General features: G+C 41.9%; 1 protein-coding gene across 1 annotated transcript in view; it reads right to left on the reverse strand.

The window, feature by feature from the left end:
- Positions 1-321: 321 nt before the first annotated feature.
- The window catches only part of SLC13A4 (solute carrier family 13 member 4), a 49,679-nt gene continuing 30,946 nt past the window's right edge, over positions 322-19,054 (reverse strand). The window contains exons 10-18 of the mRNA XM_048501521.1: positions 12,444-12,545; positions 11,425-11,500; positions 10,985-11,007; positions 9,929-10,109; positions 8,322-8,542; positions 6,139-6,271; positions 5,130-5,291; positions 2,784-2,921; positions 322-1,171 (exon numbers count right to left, since the gene is read on the reverse strand). Of these exons, the coding sequence (XP_048357478.1) occupies positions 1,034-1,171; positions 2,784-2,921; positions 5,130-5,291; positions 6,139-6,271; positions 8,322-8,542; positions 9,929-10,109; positions 10,985-11,007; positions 11,425-11,500; positions 12,444-12,545 (1,174 nt within the window). The 3' untranslated portion in view covers positions 322-1,033. The remainder of the gene's footprint in view (positions 1,172-2,783; positions 2,922-5,129; positions 5,292-6,138; positions 6,272-8,321; positions 8,543-9,928; positions 10,110-10,984; positions 11,008-11,424; positions 11,501-12,443; positions 12,546-19,054) is intronic.

A 19,054-nucleotide genomic window follows, 5' to 3' on the forward strand; every position in this document is an offset into this window, starting at 1 on the left:
TTTATGGTTTTTATTAATTGTATATTTTTTATACATTGTTTTTTTTGTTTTGTATTTGTAAAGCCTGGTCAATAGTTTTCTAACTGGAAAACTGAGATATTGGTGTACTGAATTAGCACATATGGCCACTGCCAATTCTTTTCAACCAAGTCCCTTCTATTTTTCATTAAAGTTGGAAGAGAGCAAGCTCCCCCAACAAAGTGTTGTTGTTATTGTTGTTGTGTGTGTAAATATACATCCGTATTAATAGCATCAAATTTTGTTTTCAAAACCATTCTCTAATCCCAGACAGCTCTCACTTGAAAGACAAGAAACAGCTCCTTTAATATTATGATACTTTTAATCCACGCAGTAATTCAGTCTACTGGTCTTTCCAGAACCAACAGAGCCAACAGAGAAAAGGCAGGAACCCTTAAGTCTGGGCAGATATCTTTCTGGGCTAATAAAGGGATTGAATCAAAGAATGAAAGACCTTTTCTGTGCTCCCAGATGCAGAACTTAGTGCAAGAAGAGAAACCAGGAAGAGAAAAACTGATAATCTAGAGGAGCATGTATAAGGACCCTAAGTATTTCAATACCGTAGAGTAACTAGACAATCAAATAGTCCCACCTCCTTCCTAATAAACAATATATACTTTTCTACTCTTAAAAAAGTATAAATACATATAAACACATTCTTTAGGACCCACTTGATAAATATAGGATTGGTAGCCATCTCTAACTGCATGAAATTTGTAAAGGCAATACGTAAAGACAATGGCTGCAGAGCAAAAGTAGGTTTCTTGCTGAAATGAAGAAAGAGAACTGGGAAAGCCAAAGTAAGTTCATTATACTGTGAGAGCTAGGAATAACATTTAATGAGGTCTTTAGATGATGAAGATATCCTTATGAGAATCTCTGGCAGAGCTGCTACTCGGTTAGCTTTGGTTATTGGAACTATGTACACTCAAGTTTCTTCCTTTATATATGTGCAATTTAAATTAAATACATCACTCCAGTTTGCAGGTGGTTGTGCAAGGGTTGTCACTGTTGCCTATGATGGGCCAGTGACGTTGCTGACTATCGCCCAGTCTGGAAACGTGTTCAGTTGAAAAAGGCTAATTCCCCAAGTATTTATTGCCACCATAACGACTGCTAGACCAATCAGATTGACACCCAAGCCAGCTTTGACCTAAGATGAAAAAGAAAACATACCACATTAAGTGTCAAGAGATTAATTGGAATCAGTTAGGGCAAAAGTTCTCAAATCAGAGGGAAAAGGCTGTGTATTGAGGGATAGGTGTGTCATACGCAGATGTATGGTACTTTGAAGCCGACCAGGGAGTCTCTGAAATTCTGACAGCCATTTGGATTCCCTTGGAAAGTGAGCCATAAAATGATAGTTATTTTCTGTTGTCTTGTGCTCTAGTTCAGAGTTTTCCAGCCTGTGGATTGGGACCCAAAAGTGGGTCCAAAGCCTCTCAAAGTGGGTCTCTAATGGCTGCCCTGGCCCTTTCCCTTGGTGTCTTTAGTATTTTGGAAACCAAGGTCTGGCCCTGGAAACAGAACCTTCCATGTCATACATTAGTTTCTTCACATCATATTAATTTTGTTCAAGTAAAATGGGTCCTGATGGTTGCTACAGTGCGAAAGGGTGGTCAAAGGTTGGAATGGCACTCTCCATATGCATGTAAGTTGGAATACCACTTGCTTGGGGTCCGTAGTGGGGGGTGACTGCAACATTTGTGTGATGTTTGTTGGGTTCTCAAAAACATCTGATTAACCATTAAAGAAAATGGGATGATGAACTAGATGGATACCAGGGCCACAGTTTGCCTAGGGTGCCAAGAAACCTGGGCCAGCCTTGTATGGGTCACCATATCGGGTAAATTTGAACTTGTGGGTCACCGTACTGAAAAGGCCAGGAACTACTGCTCTAGTTTGTAAAACTCTAGTTAATAAAGTATTCTCTATTTAAGATAGATTGTGTTTCAAATGCCTCCCCCTTGTATCTAGTCCTTGATCACAAAAACACAGGGAAAGGCATGAAGTGGTTGGGAAACTCTGCTCTTTGTACATACTCTGACCCAGTCTTTATTCCTTAGACCAGCCATTCTCAACCAGGGCTCCCTGGTACCCTGGGGTGCCTTGAGCATGTCCCAGGGGTACTGCGGCAAAACTACTGCCCCCCTCATTTTTGTGGTGTCTCCCACCAGTGCCAGCAAGGACATGGAGCTGGCCCATGAGGCAGGGCCTGCCACATGGTCAGAAGTCACCCCCACCCCCAGTGCTACCCTTCACCCTGGGAGGGGAAGGTGGGGTGTGTGGCAAGCAGGGACAATGGGAGGAGAAGGTGGAGGGTGGTGGCAGGGGTACTGTGAAATATGAAGAGTGAGGTCAAGGGTAACCTGACCTCGAAAAGGTTGGGAAACACTGCCTTAGACCATGAGCAAATGGAAAAAGCTGGGGTTTTAGTCTAAGGTAATGGCACTGAAGAAACACGTATTTCTACATGCAAACTTGGGGTGGGTTTGTGACAACTCTTACACAAGTATGCATGAGATGTAGCCTCATTCATCCTCTGGTTTATACTTCCGCTCTTCTGGCATTTCACATAATTTTAAACTAAACTCTGACCACACAATTACAAGACATTATCCACTTTCAGATTTGAGAGGGAACAGGAATAAGTTTGAAACCTACCACAAAAACAGCCACATCATAAAAACTATTATTATTACTTCCCTGCAATAGGGTACTTCATTCTTTCTGAATCTGGTCATGGGTTCATGTATAATACTTACCATGTCCTTGATTTGGCAGTGCCCATAATTGAAAACAATGGCATTTGGAGGATTGCCTACTGGTAGCATCACCGCAAAAGAGATGCACATGGCAACTGGGATCAGGGTATATAAAGGGTTGATTTGTAGGGATTCAGACTGGGAAAAGAACAAGACAGAGGTTGTTTCGTGCTAGTGAAAGTGCTGATGAAATATTCTTTTTTTTTAAAAAAACATGTTTTTATAGTATTTTGTAAATGAAAATGATATATAATTGTTTACGTATAATGAAATTCTATACCTTTCTTTTCTTTGTAACTGATCATAACCACAGAATATAAGCAATGTACTTATAAACAATACTATTGGAAGAATTCAATATACTGCTATTCCATAATATATATATTATGGTAAGGTAATGGCACTTATATATATAAATGACATATAAACATTGACTTACAGAAGAAAGTCATGTCTTTTTTGAGAAGACTGATTATCACGTTAGGAAAAATAAGAACTATCTAATTTATAATAAGCTGTATGAATTATATGCATGGCTATTTGCTGCTTCAAAAATGCCTATTTTAAACATGCTAATGTGTCCTGTGTCAATGTCCATGTGTGTATCCATCTGTGTGTCGTGTCTGTCCTTTTCCATTCCATCACGCAACGTGTGATTGGTGTTTGGAATATGCTGCCACAGGAGGTGGTGATGGCCACTAACCTGGATAGCTTTAAAAGGGGCTTGGACAGATTTATGGAGAAGTCGATCTATGGCTACCAATCTTGATCCTCCTTGATCTCATATTGTCTCTGTCCATTTGCAAGACCACATGTCCAGGAGCAGTATTTCCATATGCTCCTCCATCTTTCTGTCTTCCACCTTCCTGCATGTGAGCTCCCAATGGGATTCCTGGTGTCCACTGGGAGGTTCAGAGAGCTTGGACTTGATGGTCCTTCCACTGGATCCGTCTCGTGTGTTCCATGTGCATCTTTTTTAAATGCACATGGCAACTGGGATCAGGGTATATAAAGGGTTGATTTGTAGGGATTCCGACTGGGAAAAGAACAAGACAGAGAGGTTGTTTCGTGCTGGTGAAAGTGCTGATGAAATATTATTTTTTTAAAAAACATGTTTTTATTGTATTTTGTAAATGAAAATGATATATAATTGTTTACATATAATGAAATTCTATACCTTTTTTTTCTTTGTAACTGATCATAACTAAAGAATACAAGCAATGTAATTATAAACAATACTATTGGAAGAATTCAATATACTACTATTCCATAATGTATATAAATGTTGACTTACGGAAGAAAGCCATGTCTTTTTTGAGAAGACTGATTATCAAGTTAGGAAAAATAAGAACTATCTAATTTTTAATAAGCTGTCTACCTACCTACCTACCTACCTACCTACCTACCTACCTACCTACCTACCTACCTACCTACCTACCTACCTACCTACCTACCTACCTCTCTATCTACCTACCTATCTACCTACCTACCTACTTATATGGTGAGATAACATTTGTGCCATATGATGCAAATCAAAGATAAAAGGTTACAAAACTATTAAAAAAAAATTCCCATATAGCTGTGAGAAGGTAATAAAATAAAGAGGCTATATGTAGCTGGTTGTAAAGAGATCTATTCCGAGGGATCAAGAGTTAGCCACCAAGCATTTTAGTAATAAGGATTTAAGACATAATAAGGAGAATCAAGACATTATTTGTCGAAACTTATCCATTTTGTTCTGTAGTCTTGGCTTTTTTGCTAATACATTCTATCTATATCCAGTAGAACTTGTGCTTTTCAGTATCTGGCTGGCACTGCTCTTGCTGCTGTTGTTAGGGAATAAAGGAGTGTTTTGTGTTTTTGTAGAGTGGTGTCACTAGGATCTCAGAGTGATAGAAGATATAACTCTGGTTGTTTCTCAAATCTGTAATTTAGTGCATCTTCTAGAATGCTATGTGTTGTGTTCCAATACTGTCCAATTTTCCTACAAGTTCACCAACAGCAGAAGATGAAATATCCTAATGAAATTGCAATTTCCAAGATGCTTTAAAGGAAACTATGGTGTTTAACTGCTGTTCACTGACCGGTATTCCTCACACTTCCACTAACACTATAATGACAGACGTCACCTGAAAATCTCCCATTTTTCACAGGGGAATTGAAGTGGCAGAAAGACTGAGAAAGTTTTAATTGAAGCACCATGAAGAGGCCTGCAATAGGAGGGGGAACTGGCTGGAATATCCCCCTTACTGACTGTTAGCAGAGGTACACTATTAGAGCAACCTGATATTCCTTGTGCCTAGCAAGTTTCTACAAAGTCCAAGTGAGCCCCAGATGCATACTCACCATGCTGCTTAAGATAGGCAGGAAGATGGTTATGGTTGCTGGGTTACTAACAAACTCTGTCACTATGGATACCAGGATGCAGGCCAGCAGAGTGACAGTCCAAAAAGGAAGGCTACTCAGGGACAACATCTGTTGTCCGATCCAAGTGGAAAGGCCAGATGTCTGAAAGAAAAAAGAAATTAGCTAAAAATAAAAGTTGTCATAAAACAATGTTGGGGTCTCTACAGAACCGTGATCCTTGTGTCCTGCAAGGATGAGATGAAATACTGAACTGATTTTCCTAATCACCCCAGTCTAGTCACTGCCCAAAGCATACATGGCTTAATCCAGAGTTGGCGGGCGGAGACAGTGCTGCTTGAGTACCACTCCGCCCACTTCAAAAGGCTTTCCCGTGACATGGAGCAAGAAGCCCAAATAGGAAAAAAAACAAAATCCCACCAGAAGCTCTCCCATAGGGGAGAAGAGATGCACCACAAAAAATCATGACTTATCTCCACGGGCAAACCCGCTGGCATATGGGGGGCCAAGAGGGCTCTGAAGGCTGACTCTGGGATGCTGGTAGGGAGCTGGGTACTGCAGTCTCGTGCCCAAAGAACCCTGCTGCAGTCAGGCACCTGTGGGTTTGCCCCTCAGCCAGAGTAAGTGCCTTGGAAAGGGAGCAAAATTAAGCTGGCATAAGAAGCATAGCCACCTCCTACCTGGATTGTGCTGTAGAAATTTCTGCCTTGGCACGAGCTGGAGTCCAATAATTACAGCTGGAGCCAACCAAGAATTTTCAGGTTATAAGGTACCAGTGTTAGCAGTTGCTAGGATGTTTGAAAAAAAGGAGGAAGGGAAGGAGGGAAGGTGCTTCAAACAGAATAGTTTTTGTTGGCACTAGAGGGCAGGAGAGGACATAATCAGAGTTAAAAGAGTGTTCCTATATGAAGCCAGGCACTGCTAGTAGGAAAACCGTCATATTCTGTCTCATTATGGAGGGTCCCCTTGTATCTAAAAGCATCAGTGTTACCTTGCATCCTGCCGCTAAAGCATATCCTCCTCCAACCAGCACAACAATCTCCCAGGGCATTGTCTTCTGGAAGTCCTTCCAGGTGATGATTGGTTCCATCCAGTTATCATCTGTAGAATCTGTAACATCTTTTGTGTGAAAATAAAGGTGGAAAGATAAATGCTATGGATGTAAATGCTATTAAGTAGCAACTCCAGCAAGGGTTAGGCAAGTGAGAAGCGTAGGTGGATTGACAATGCCTTTCTGCAGTCTTCTTAGTGGTCTCCTGTCCAACTAACCACTCTACTGAGCTTTTTCTGATACCTGATGAGATTGTGCTATAGTCCAGTGGTGGCGAACCTGCATGAAAGCACTCCAGATGTTCATGAACTACAATTCCCATCAGCCCCTGCCAGCATGGCCAATTGGAGTGCCATAGGCTATACTATGCTACCATCCCTCCTGTAAAAAGGTAAATTTGAGATTTTTTTCCACATTTTTTAGCAAAACATATACGATGAACCTAGGCAACAGGTAGGAATCCCATAATAGAATTTTGCAAAGACGCTAAAACACACATACTCGATGCTTAGGCTGGAACCGAAACAAGCTGGGAATCATCATGCACAGAATCCATATTTGGAACCTTTAAACTTTTATCAAGATCTTCCAGTACTGTCAATGAATTGCTAAGTATATATCAGAGCTGGGATGAAAATTGTTTCCACATCCCACAAAATGCCAGCATTTCAGGGAAACAACTATCACTGCTCCGGCTGAAAGGAATTCTGTATGTTTGTCATGGAATTTAATATTAATCATGCATGCCGGGTTCTCCCAGCATGGCTCCTGGCCCAGAAGTGGATTATGGAAGCCTATACGAGAACAGCGTGCCAGGAATTTGCGGTTTCAGGGATTTAGTCATGTTCTGTTTTAATAGTGTGGCAGCCAAAGCTAATAAATAATGGACTTATTTGAGTCTCCATACTCCAAAAGATTGTGGAAAACTGATGTACGTTACATAGACTGCTTCTGTAGTTTTCATAGGTTTTACTTTATTCAGTTAGCATAAATAGGTCTGAAATTGTACAGGGAATCTGTTTGTGAAACTCCCTGAAAATTACCATCAGAATGCGATTTATCCCAGTCTCCAGAGTGGCACCAAAGAGATCCTGCTGCTATTGCTTTGGTTTCCCGAATGACCAAGATCAGCTCCTTGGGAGAAAATGGCTGCTTTCAAGTGTGGACTCTACAGCACTATACCCTACTGAGGTACCTCACCTCACCTCACCTCCCCAACCCTCACCCTCCTCAGGCGACATCTCCCAAATCTTCAGGCATTTCCCAACCCAGAGTTGGCAATTCTACCATCAGACATTTTTCTCTCACTGTATCACACAGCTCTTGCTGCATGCTGAGTTCCAGCGGCGGAGCGCCAAGGGGGCAGGTGTGTGTGCATCATACACCGGGCGCACGCCTGGGGGCAGAAAATCGCCCCCAGCCCCTCCCGCTTTTTCCTGCCCCCCCCCCTGCGGCGCCCCCAACCCCTTCCCACACTTACCTATGTTCCTTTTCTTTTTAAAGTACTTTTTAGTACTTCATAGTTCAGGCTAAAAACTGCCTGAGGAATTTTAGCCTGAGGAACTGGGGCTCACAAGGTCTCCTGGGAAGTATAGTTTGTCAGGCATTTTTTCCCCTGAACTGTGAAGAGGCCGCTTTTTTCAGCCTCAAAAAGTACTAGAAATAGAAAAAAGAAGCGTAAAGATAAGAATTGGGAAGGGGGTGGGAGGGTCTGCCGTCAAAATTGAAGGAGTAATGTGCTTCTTGAGGGGGGCATGGGGGATGGAAAAAACACACTGCGCACCAGGCACAGTTTGGCCCAGCTACACCTCTGATGAGTTCACATGATAAACTTGAGTGCCATGATATTCTGAATGGCTGGTGCTGCCATGTGGTCTACTGTGACAAGTCATTGCTTGTTCTTCACCTTAAGCAAATATCACAAATGGGAACCAATAGGGCAAATCCAAAAATTTCATGATGGGAAGCTCATAACACAGCCAACTAATTCCCACAGCGCTGAAAGCGTGAACTCACATCCTCAGGATGCTTGGCGGAGTTAAAGACCACTAAATTCCCTCTTAAGGGAAGAGATGCATAAAGAGTCATTACATGAAATTATAGATTCCATTGTACCTTATTTCTTTTTTTTTCCAAAGCAAGGTTTCTTTGCAGGAATCAAGAAGAGGAGAAAGCCAAGGAAAACTGAGACTGTAGCATCAGTTCGGTAGCCTTTACTAGGGGAAAGATATGGAATTGCTTTACAAAATGAAGGACAGGGGACTACCTTGTTTCCTCTCAGTACAAGGACAATAATATTTCTTCTGTGCTGTGCCTTCCATTGGAACCTGTGCTGGGGAGGGATCTGTTTAATTTATGGTTTTTCAAAGGGAGGAGGCTATTTAATTTTTTTTTGCTACTCTGTTCCAGTGAGCTCCAGTAGTTCTTGAAATCTGCTCTGCTTCATCTAATACATTGATGGTGAACCTTTTTGAGACCGAGTGCCCAAACTGCAACCCAAAACCCACTTATTTATTGCAAAGTGCCAACATGGCAATTTAACCTGGATACTGAGGAACGAAATTATAGAAAAAGCGGCTGTGGCTCCAAAAGGTGTGCGTTACTCGGGAATGCGCTAGGTGAGTAATCCCGGTGACTTTGAAACGGAAACAGCAGCTGTACAACGCTTCTAGCTAAGGTGAATCCACAGCCCTAAGGAGGGTTTACTCCAGAAACAAACCCCATTGTCATGGCAACTGAGATTACTCCCAGGTAAAGGATTAAACTTTCGTTCTTCCGTAGAAAATCAGTAGGGTTTAACAGCGCAACTAACTTCAGGGTTACCTGCATAGCTTCCCAAAGAGCTAGATCGCCGGTTTAGTACTAATAATCTCCGCAGAAATAGTTGCACTATTATCACATAGCAGACTCTGTACACGCATGCCCACTGACACGGAATCACAAATTACCCACCTCATTTTCCATTGCCATAGGTTTACCACCACCACTGATCTAATACGAATTTAAATCTGCAGTACTTTCTGAAGGTGTCCTATTGCAAAAGAAGGCCACAAACTACGGACACTGGGCTTTAAAACTTACGTCATGCGCATGCAGTACAGTCCTCCACCTCTGTTTTGGTATGCTGGACACCTAGCCTTATTAAAAGTTCTGGGAAACCTAAAACCTAAAACCTTGCAAACAATTTGATTGGTCTTAATATAAAACTCCAAGAAGATTACATTGTTGTTATAGTTCTGTAAAGGAGCAGAGAATCCACTGTCGGAGACATCTAGACTCCTGAAAGAAATTTCTTTCTTGTGTTTCAGGAAGCCAGATAATATAGCGATTTGGCATTATAAGAATATTTAGGGGTTGCCAAGGGGGTGGGGCATGGAGATTTTTTGCTATTACAACTGTCCAGATGTCAGAGATCAGTTCCCTTGGAGAAAATGACTGCTTTGGAGAATAGACTGTATGACATTATGTTGTGCTGAGGCCCCCTCTCTTTCCAAACCCCACCTTCCCCAGACTTCACCCTCGAATCTCCTGGTATTTCCAAATCAGGAGGTGACAATCCTATGACTGGTGCTCTAATGCTTAAACAAGAACAAAGTTGCACTTACCTGTAACTGTTCATCCAGTGGTACTCTGTGCAGACACACATTTGGAACTGCAAAGACACAGTTTTGACTGCAGAACATCATCTTGTAAGCCCTAGAAGGATCTAGCTAGGAGTGCTTCCCCTCACCTCAGGAATGGAACCCAGAGGCATGGGGGGGAATGGTGCCCAGGACAAAATGGCGCCCAGCCCACCACCCCACTCCCCCTGTGGCACAAAGAGCAGTGGGCTGAAAAAGCAGCCCGGGGGGAAATACACTACCCAGGAGATCTTGCCAGTCCCAACAGTCAAAATGACCAAGATGAAAATACTGCAAAAAGAAAAAGAAAACTAAAGGAACAAGAGAACAATTTTCCTCAGACTCCAAAATTTTCATCTCAGTGAGGAACAATTGAGCCACAGAGGTCACTGCGTGCTTCATCGCGGCGAAGCGCTTACTCCCTCAGTCCACATTAGGATCTTTGCCTGGGAAAAGCATTCAGGCACCATTGTTGATCCTTCTAGAAACTTACAAAATGACTTTCCACAGCCAGCCTGCAAATTATTAGAGACTTGCACAGAGGTCACGCAGATGGGTTTTATTGCGCTATCTCATTTTAAACGCCATACTTACTTGCCCTTAAAACAGCTGTGACAGTTCTTATTCTTTTCAAAAGCAGCCTCCAGCCAGCATACTTAGAGGCATACTTAACAATCTGAACACACAAAGCTGGCAGACTTCAAAAGATGAAGACTGCTACAGCCCATAAACACGCAGTATTTTATCCCGTGGCTGGCAGAAGGATTTCCAGGTGTTCCGGGAAAAGAGGTCTTCTTAATTCTGCTACCTGAGATCCTTTTCATCGGAGATGCTGTTCCACGATGACCCATTTATATATTGTGTATAACTTTAGCATAGGAAGGCAATGAAGATAGAGAGTTCCACCCGCCCAGTGGAACGATCTGTCCAATATGACCAGGACCTTGTAGGACTTGCTGCAATTTTGCAGGGTCTGTAAGACAGAGCTGTTCCACCAGACGTACAGTTGAAGGCAGCAAAAGTATTTCCAACAGAGCTGGCCTCCCTGCCTCCTTCCTTTACCTTCCTTGCTCCCTTATTCCTTCCCTTCCTCTCCCCCCCTTTTAGTCATGATTTGCTCCTAGATTACACACCTACTTTCAATGCTTGTTTTAGAATTTTGCTACATCTTGTAAAGCTGCACTGGAGCCTGCAAGGGGAAGGGTGACTGAGACCTCAAAGGGTGAGGAGTCAAGTTATATAGGTTTTTTACTCATCATGCTTGCTTTCCAGTCAGGGTTGGCCATCTCCAGCTGGGAATTAGAGATCTTTTGGAATTACCAATGATCTCCAGATTACAGAAATCACCTCCCCCAGAGAAATGGCTTTGGAAGATAAGCTCCATTGCATCACATCTCTGTTGAACTCTCCTTTCCTCCCTAATTTCCACCCTTATCAGGCTCCCCCACCCCCCAAATCTAGAAATTTCCCAACTCCAATTTGGCACCTGCTCTCCAGTCCCGGACAGGCAGTGAGAATGAGACAATTTCAGATCCCAGCAAGTCCAGTCATATGCCACGAGGCAGAAACTTGCTTTTCAAACAAAGGCGCTTAATACCAATTAGGCCTGGTACCAGAAACCACCAGTGAACCACAGCAGTGCCATCAGGATGAAGAAGAATGCAGTCACCATCTCAGGATAGCTGGAAAGGATTTTTCCAAATGGAAAATCAGGAAACTAGTTAGAACTAGAGTGCCAGCTCAGATGGCGGTTTTTTTAACTAGCGAATCTGCTTGATGGATAGCTGCGACTGGTGACAATGATAGAGAAATTGATGTGCTCCAGTGATGTTCAGAGATTTGATTATTTCTCCCTTTAGCGATAAAGCACTTTAATATAGTTTTGAAACTGGGCGAAATAGTTGCATTTGGTTACTGAAATGCAGTTGGTGTATGGTTTTCCCAAATGCAGAAGTCATCCCAGTTGGGTTACGAGGTGTGGATCCTAGAGCTGAAGCCCCATTAACCAAAGTTTATCTGGCATTGCCGGTTTCCGCATGATGTTTGAATATTGACGCCTGGCGTTAATCCTAATGGTTTGCGACCTTTGGTGATGCCTTTCCAGATTATGGAAGAGGGGAAAATGAAACCAGCACTTCTTAGGGCCGAAGCGGGACCTACAAACTGACTGGCTGTAAGATGAATCATAATTTTACAAACCTACCACCAGTACTTATTGATGAGCATTTGTTTTACGGTAAACCTGTCTAAACTGGACCATTCATTTTTTCACTCTCTCTTTGGACCACCCAGAAGCCTTTTTTGTTTTGTGGTTTGATCGCTTGCTGATAATCAAAGGTTGCAGTATCCCTGATTGTTAGCGGATATTTTACCCCAAAACTGGAATATGCTATTGTATGAGGATTGTATATTAGGATGGGTGGAATTGAATAGAAGAGTACCATGGGTTTGGGAGAGAAGATGAGATCTGAATTAACACCAATACCATGAATATACAAACATAAGGATATATGTGACTCTTCCAATCCAAGGGTGAAAGTCAACACATTCTGGATCTTTCTGAACCTGCTACCCCACTTGACTCCTGATCCATAGTCACACACATATTCTATACATTAGTTTTACCTGATACTTCCCAGTTTTTCATACTCTTCTTGGATTCTCTTCTCTGACATCTCCTCCCGTTTGGTCTTCTTCTTCTTGCTTAATGAACACGTCTCTTTGAAACTTCGATAATTTGGAAAATGGAGAGAGAAGGCAATTAGTTGATAGTCTAAAGATCAATTATTATCCAGATGCTGACCGAGTTGACATGCTGACAAATTGAATTCTTGACTGTATATGCATTAAATTCGTAACATGTTGACAATGTTATCGCCTTACTGCAAAAGCGGTATTCCCTCTGGTGAAAGAGCTGCTGCTTAAGCATCCTTTTCCTTCCTTTAAAGGTTCCCTATCCCTCGAAAGAATTCCGTTTGGCCCTGACACACATGTAATGTAATTAGCCACAGAGACTAACTTGGTCCCTCCCCCATGATATGCATAATATGTCACAGGTGCAAGTAAAAAATGCTAAACATTTATTTATTTACTTACTTACTTACTTACTTACTTACTTACATACTTATTTATTTATTTATTTATTTATTTATTTATTTATTTATTTATTTATTTATTTAAACTTCTATACCGCCCTTCCCCGAAGGGCTCAGGGCGGTGTCCATCCATTATATAAAAACAATTAAATACATTATATAAAATAAATTATATAAAAACAATTATATAAAAACAATTAAAATCCATTAAAACCATCTGAGGAAAAGTGAATAAGAACAGCGAAATCAAGGAAAATCAGGAAAAATTCCACCAAGGAACAAGTATTAAGGAGAAATAAAAAGACTGAAAAGAATCAAAAAGTGTTAAAAGCTTCCAGCTTTTAAAGGCAAATGGCATATCGAATGCTTAGTCGGATTTAAGAGTGGTGGACTCTAAGCTGGAGAACTGGGGACGGTTTCCCCCTCCTCCGCTTTGAGGCGGACTTTCTATCTATGGTAAGACTGGATTTTGTTTCCAGCTCCTACACATGAATCCTGCAGGGTGACCTTGGGCTAGTCACAGTTCTTTCAGAACTCTCTTAGCCCCACCTACCTCACAAAGTTCCTGCTTTGGGGAGAGGAAGGGAAAGAAGTTTGTTAGCCATCTTGAGTCTCCTTACAGGGCAGAAAGGCAGGGTATAAATCTAAACTCTTCTTCTTCTCTTCCTCCCCAAAACCCCACACTTTTTTCTATACAAATATGAAATTAGATTAGAAGTTTTGCAGACCTTCTACAGCTTCAACAGCGACATGCCACATCAGCTACATGCTATATCTTATGCAGAAGAAGTAGAAGAAGCAGAGCTTGTTTTTATACGCAACTTTTCTCTACCTTTCAAGAGTCTCAAAGCAGCTTAATATCATATTCCCAAGACCGCTTTGAGAGGTAAGCGCGGTTTAGAAGACTTTTGAAAAAAAGGCCATTGAAAGCTAATAGGAATCCCACCAAAGCGGTTGAAATACGGAGAATTTGGAGAAGAAACAAACCCAGTTCACCAAATTAGAGTTTGCCACTCTTAATCACTGCACCACACTGGCTCAGTAAACAAGTTGATGATGATTTATTAATGGAAAAACCTATTAACAGCTCTTTTATTTGGACTGTACTATACAATTATTTATGATGTTAATAATCTTTTGTCCTGCCTTGTATAGATAGCTGCATGGCTGTATTACACAGAGTCCATTATGCCTTTGCTGGGTTTATTAGGGTACTGCTCATTCTGTGGTGTTGTCATTTACAGATCTGATTGCTATTATTTTATTGCAGTTTTTATTAAGTGGCTATAGTTGCCTTTGCAGCATGCAAAGGAACACTGGTTGCACAAATCCTATGGAAATGAATGCAGCTTCCATGAGAACATGGAGTAATAGCCCCTGAGATCTTGAAGTGGCTCTATAAGGCAGGCTGGTGCTGTTATCCCCATGTTATAGATGGAGGCTGAGGGTGGGGGGAGGGGGATTTCCTAAGGCCGCTTAGCAAGTTGTAGATGAGCTGAGACAAGATGAGAAATGAACCAATGTAATCTTCCATCACAGCTTAGTCACTACGCTGTGCTTTTGAGCGTCAAACTCAGTGATGTGCCTGGAGGTTTGAGTGCTAAGCTGTGCCTTCCAAGGCTGGCCATCTAACCCAAAGCCTTCACTGTTTCCCCAATTAAATCTTCAGATCAGTACACTGAACAATAGAAACCGAAGCTAAAATATCTGGAGGTCCATCAACCCATGCCGTTGTGAAGGTCTCCATAAACCAAATGGCTGCGCTACCCCACCACAAAGGTGATCAGAAGTGGCCTGCTTTGACCTGGACTGTTTACAGTCAGGAACAAGTGAGCTGTGAGTAATTGAAAACTGCACTTCAGTGTAACTCAAGGGTAAATGTCACAACCAAACAGCTTCTGCCTTTTCCGTGTCAGTGATTAAATGTTATGCTCCTATTTGAGAAAGGCAATAACAAGTGTATTATACAGTTGAGTGGACTGAAATCTCATCTACATATATATGCAAATCGGGAGCATCCCTTGAGATCAAGGAGATCATCACTGCGGCACCGTGGAGACTGGACATCCTAATTTAACTGACATTCTCGCAAACTTTCTTCCCTTGTCTTTCTTTGCCCTTGTCCTGTTGCTTGTAATTGAGCTGCTGAACACCACCATGCTTGTCTGGTCAGTTTGCTTGCAACAACGACCAATTTGATTTTCCTTTCTTCTTTTAGAACCGTTTGTGGCTCAGTTGCTGTCCTTGTTGGCATTTGTTTGACTGCAGTCTTCCTCTATGGGATATTCAGCAATGGACAGCTTAACCCCACCCCTCCAATTGTTCCCTGGCTTGGGTTGCTTCCACACAGAAACCCTCATTCCAAAGTCTACCAGACTGTGGCTAAATTTAACCATATTCATCCCTTGTCTGACTCTTGTCTTTTCTCCCTCTTTTCTTTCTCGCTGCCTTCTTCATTGTCTAAATTTAGGCCAATTTGGGAAAGAGACCGGTACACTGATAATCCTGTCCAAGAAAATAAATCATCATTTCTTGCAATCTTCCAACGTGTAGGTTACTGAAAAATAATGCAGTCCTGCGGTTGGACTTGAACCTAGTAATCCTCACCTTACCAAGGCACCTTCTGGGAAGTTCCATCAAGCTTCATTTCTTTGCTTTGCAAAATGCCAGGAATACTAACGTTCTCTCATAGGGCTGAGAGGCAGAACATTGGTACCAAAAACATAATCTTAGCAATAGATAAGATTCCATTGACTAGAGTGAGGTGAATTCTGGGTTAAAGAAAATATTCCTCAACTCCTTTGCATATTTTCCAATCATTGCCTATAAAGAGATTTCAGTACTAACTAATGAATACATTCTTGAATGAACCACCCAGAACAGGAACCAAAGGTTAAGAAGTCTCGGAATCTGCTAATGTTTCATAATAACTTGCTAGCACTTTAATTCTCGTATGGATTAAAAAAAATGTGAGGGTTGATTCTTGGAATTGCAATGTAGAATTTAAATACTCTGAGAAAGAGCTGAAAGAATTGTGAATCATGTTGGGACTTGCAAGAAGATTATAAATCATTTCTGATTTATTACAGCTTTCTTTTATTGGGAATAAGAAGACTCAGGAGACTGAACAGTGAAAGCCCACAGAGCAGTTCAAAGTCAGATAAAGCTAGCCATAACTGGAAGTCATTACCATCCTCCAGCTATTCATGTACTAACTAGCATAAAATCTATTTAATATAATTTTAATGGTTAGTTTCCCACTTTAAAAGCTCTCAGCATGAGGTAAGGAAAAGAGACTTTTACAAAATCACTAAAAATAATATATACACACTACATTACTAAAAATTAACACACAAGCTAAGATCAAGAAGATTAACATTTTAAAATATTGAAAAAAATAATGGCACTGGTAATCTGGGAAAGCCTGTGTGTGTAGAACAACGTTATAACCTGTCAATGGTAGGAAATGAAAGAAGTTGCTAGGACAATCTCTTAAGGCAGGTGCAACCGCACTTGGAGTACTGTGTTCAGTTCTGGGAATTGCATACACATCTCAAAAAAAAAAAAGATATGTGTGAAGAGATAGAAAAGTGCAGAGAGAGGGCAATGCAAGGGATGATTGAGGGGACTGGGAGGCACCTTCCTTATGGAGGAGAGGCTGCAGCGTTTGGGACTCCCCTTTAGTTTTGGAGAGGAGATGTCTGAGGGGGGGATATGGGAGTTGAAGCTCGATAAAATTATACATGGGATAGAAAATGTTGACAGAGAGACATTTTTCTCTCTTTCTCACAATACTAGAACCAGGGGGCATTCATTGTTAGAAATATGCTGGGGAGAATTAAGGACTCAATAAAAGGAAGCACTTACTTCACTAAACGTGTGATTACTGGAGTGTTTTACGGAATATGCTGCCACAGGAGGTGGTGATGGCCACTAACCTGGATAGCTTTAAAAGGAGCTTGGACAGATTTATGGAGAAGTCGATTTCTGGCTACCAATTGTTGGAAGAAAGGGACTTTACGCTGTTTCCTGCCTCATCCTGCAGAGGGGGTTTTTACTAGCGAGATAGTGGCTAGATAGGGACTTAGGAATTTCTCACCTTTACTCTATCATGCTGAGTCTATCCCTTTGATGTAGACTAGAAATTTGCCTCACTCACCATCTGAACTCAAAGAAAGTTCGACCCTTATGTTTCAACCCAAGTGCTCCCTCTACATCTACTCGAGGTTTGACATAGGTTACGTCCTGCTCTGCTCCGTTCACGCATTTAAATTTTTTGAATCCATCAATGATGGTGAGGAGTGGAACCGACGGGCTAATTTCGGTTGAACTCAAGAAAAACCAAAGGAGTGGGAACGTTTGTCGGGTCGATTCGAAGTCCAGCTACAATCACAGAAGCGGAAAGTGTTTTGGGCACGCGCGAGAACCGAGGAAGACTCGGCGCTACCGGGAGAAAGTAACAGTGCTAACACTCTGATCACATCTGCACAGTGATCAAGAAGGGTAGATTGGACGCTTACGCTAGTAATAAACTGTAAATGGCAACGCGTAATTTTTTTTTTTTTAAAAGGGACGCACGTTCGCATTCCCGCCCGAGCGCGGCAGCCAATCAGATATGACGGAAAGTGAATGATGAGTCGCAGGTGAAATCCCGCCCTCTGAACTCCAGCTCCAGCAGAGGACCACACCTCGGCCAAGCTGTGGGAAGCAAGCAGAAAGGGGATTAACACAGGTCGCACTCTTTTTCAGCACTCCTCATGGAGTCGGAGGCACTATTCAGGCCCTCACTCTCGAGTGGAAAAACGGGACTTCCTCCCTTGCTTCCGCCTTCTTCTCGGAGACCCTCTCCATTTTACTCTTACCTTCACCATGCCTAGGGAGAGGATGTGTCTCCTAAGCATCCGCCTCCATCCAGCTAGATTAGACTAGATAGTGAACCTATCTCTCCACCTTTCCATCTAGAATGGAGTTCACTAATAAATACTCTTTTTATTAGATAAGAAACTACAAATGACTCTGACTTTCTTTTGTGTCTGAAGTTCTCTCTAGCAAGCTCAACCACATGTTTGTGTTCAGGTAAGCTTCCCTGTGTTTAGCCTCTGTGCCACTCTGCTACTTTTCAAGGGATACACACGCACCAGGTGTGGATCTCCCAACACCAATCTTGATCCTCTTTGATCTGAGATTGCAAATGCCTTAACAGACCAGGTGATTGGGAGCAACACCGCAGAAGGCCATTGCTTCCTGCATGTGAGCTCCCAAAGGCACCTGGTGGGCCACTGCGAGTAGCAGAGAGCTGGACTAGATGGACTCTGGTCTGATCCAGCTGGCTTGTTCTTATGTTCTTATGAAATTGTGAAGAATGGATGCCCCACCCTTCATCACAACCCATTTTAAACCTGACAAGGGACAATTTTGGAACAACCTCTGCCCCACCAATTTAAGGTGGCACAGATGAAAATTCTGGGAAAAAGTTTTTCTTATATCATTGTGGGCTTAGGACATGAAATATTATATCTAGGGTTGTCAACCTCCAAGTGATGGTGATGATCTCCAGGGCCTGCAACTGATCTCCAGGCTACAGAGATCAGTTCTCTTGGAGAAAATGGCTGCTTTGAAGGGAAGACTCTATGGGATTATGCCCAATTGAAGTCCCTCCAAGTATTTCCCAACCCAGAGCTGACAGTTCTGGTCATATCAGGTCTATCATTCATACAAATTCCATTTAATAATTCCAATTTTTCTACAAGTTATGTGGTGATCACAAGTTGTGATGGTGTGAGGAAATGAAAATACTCCTTCATTCCCTCAAGTCATATTTGGAGACCTTCTTGAAACTCTTGAAATATTTGTTTTAAATGTATACATTGTAATTTATCATTTCAGAATTCTTGGAAGGCACCCTGAGCCCACCTGGGAAGAGCAGCATATAAAACTAATAAAATATATAAATAGAATGAATAAATGCATTTTGCTCCATAGGCCTTTGATGGAACTAGCTGACATCTGGCTGGGTGGTGTTACAGGGAATGAGATGCTGTTGTTTGCCTTATATTGCTTTATGCTTTTATGCTTTGGTGTGTGGTATTGTTGGTATTGCTTTCATTGCATATTTTCTTTCATTTGGTAATTGCCTTGACT

This window comes from Sphaerodactylus townsendi, linkage group LG06, assembly GCF_021028975.2.
Source record: "Sphaerodactylus townsendi isolate TG3544 linkage group LG06, MPM_Stown_v2.3, whole genome shotgun sequence".
Lineage (NCBI taxonomy): Eukaryota > Metazoa > Chordata > Lepidosauria > Squamata > Sphaerodactylidae > Sphaerodactylus > Sphaerodactylus townsendi.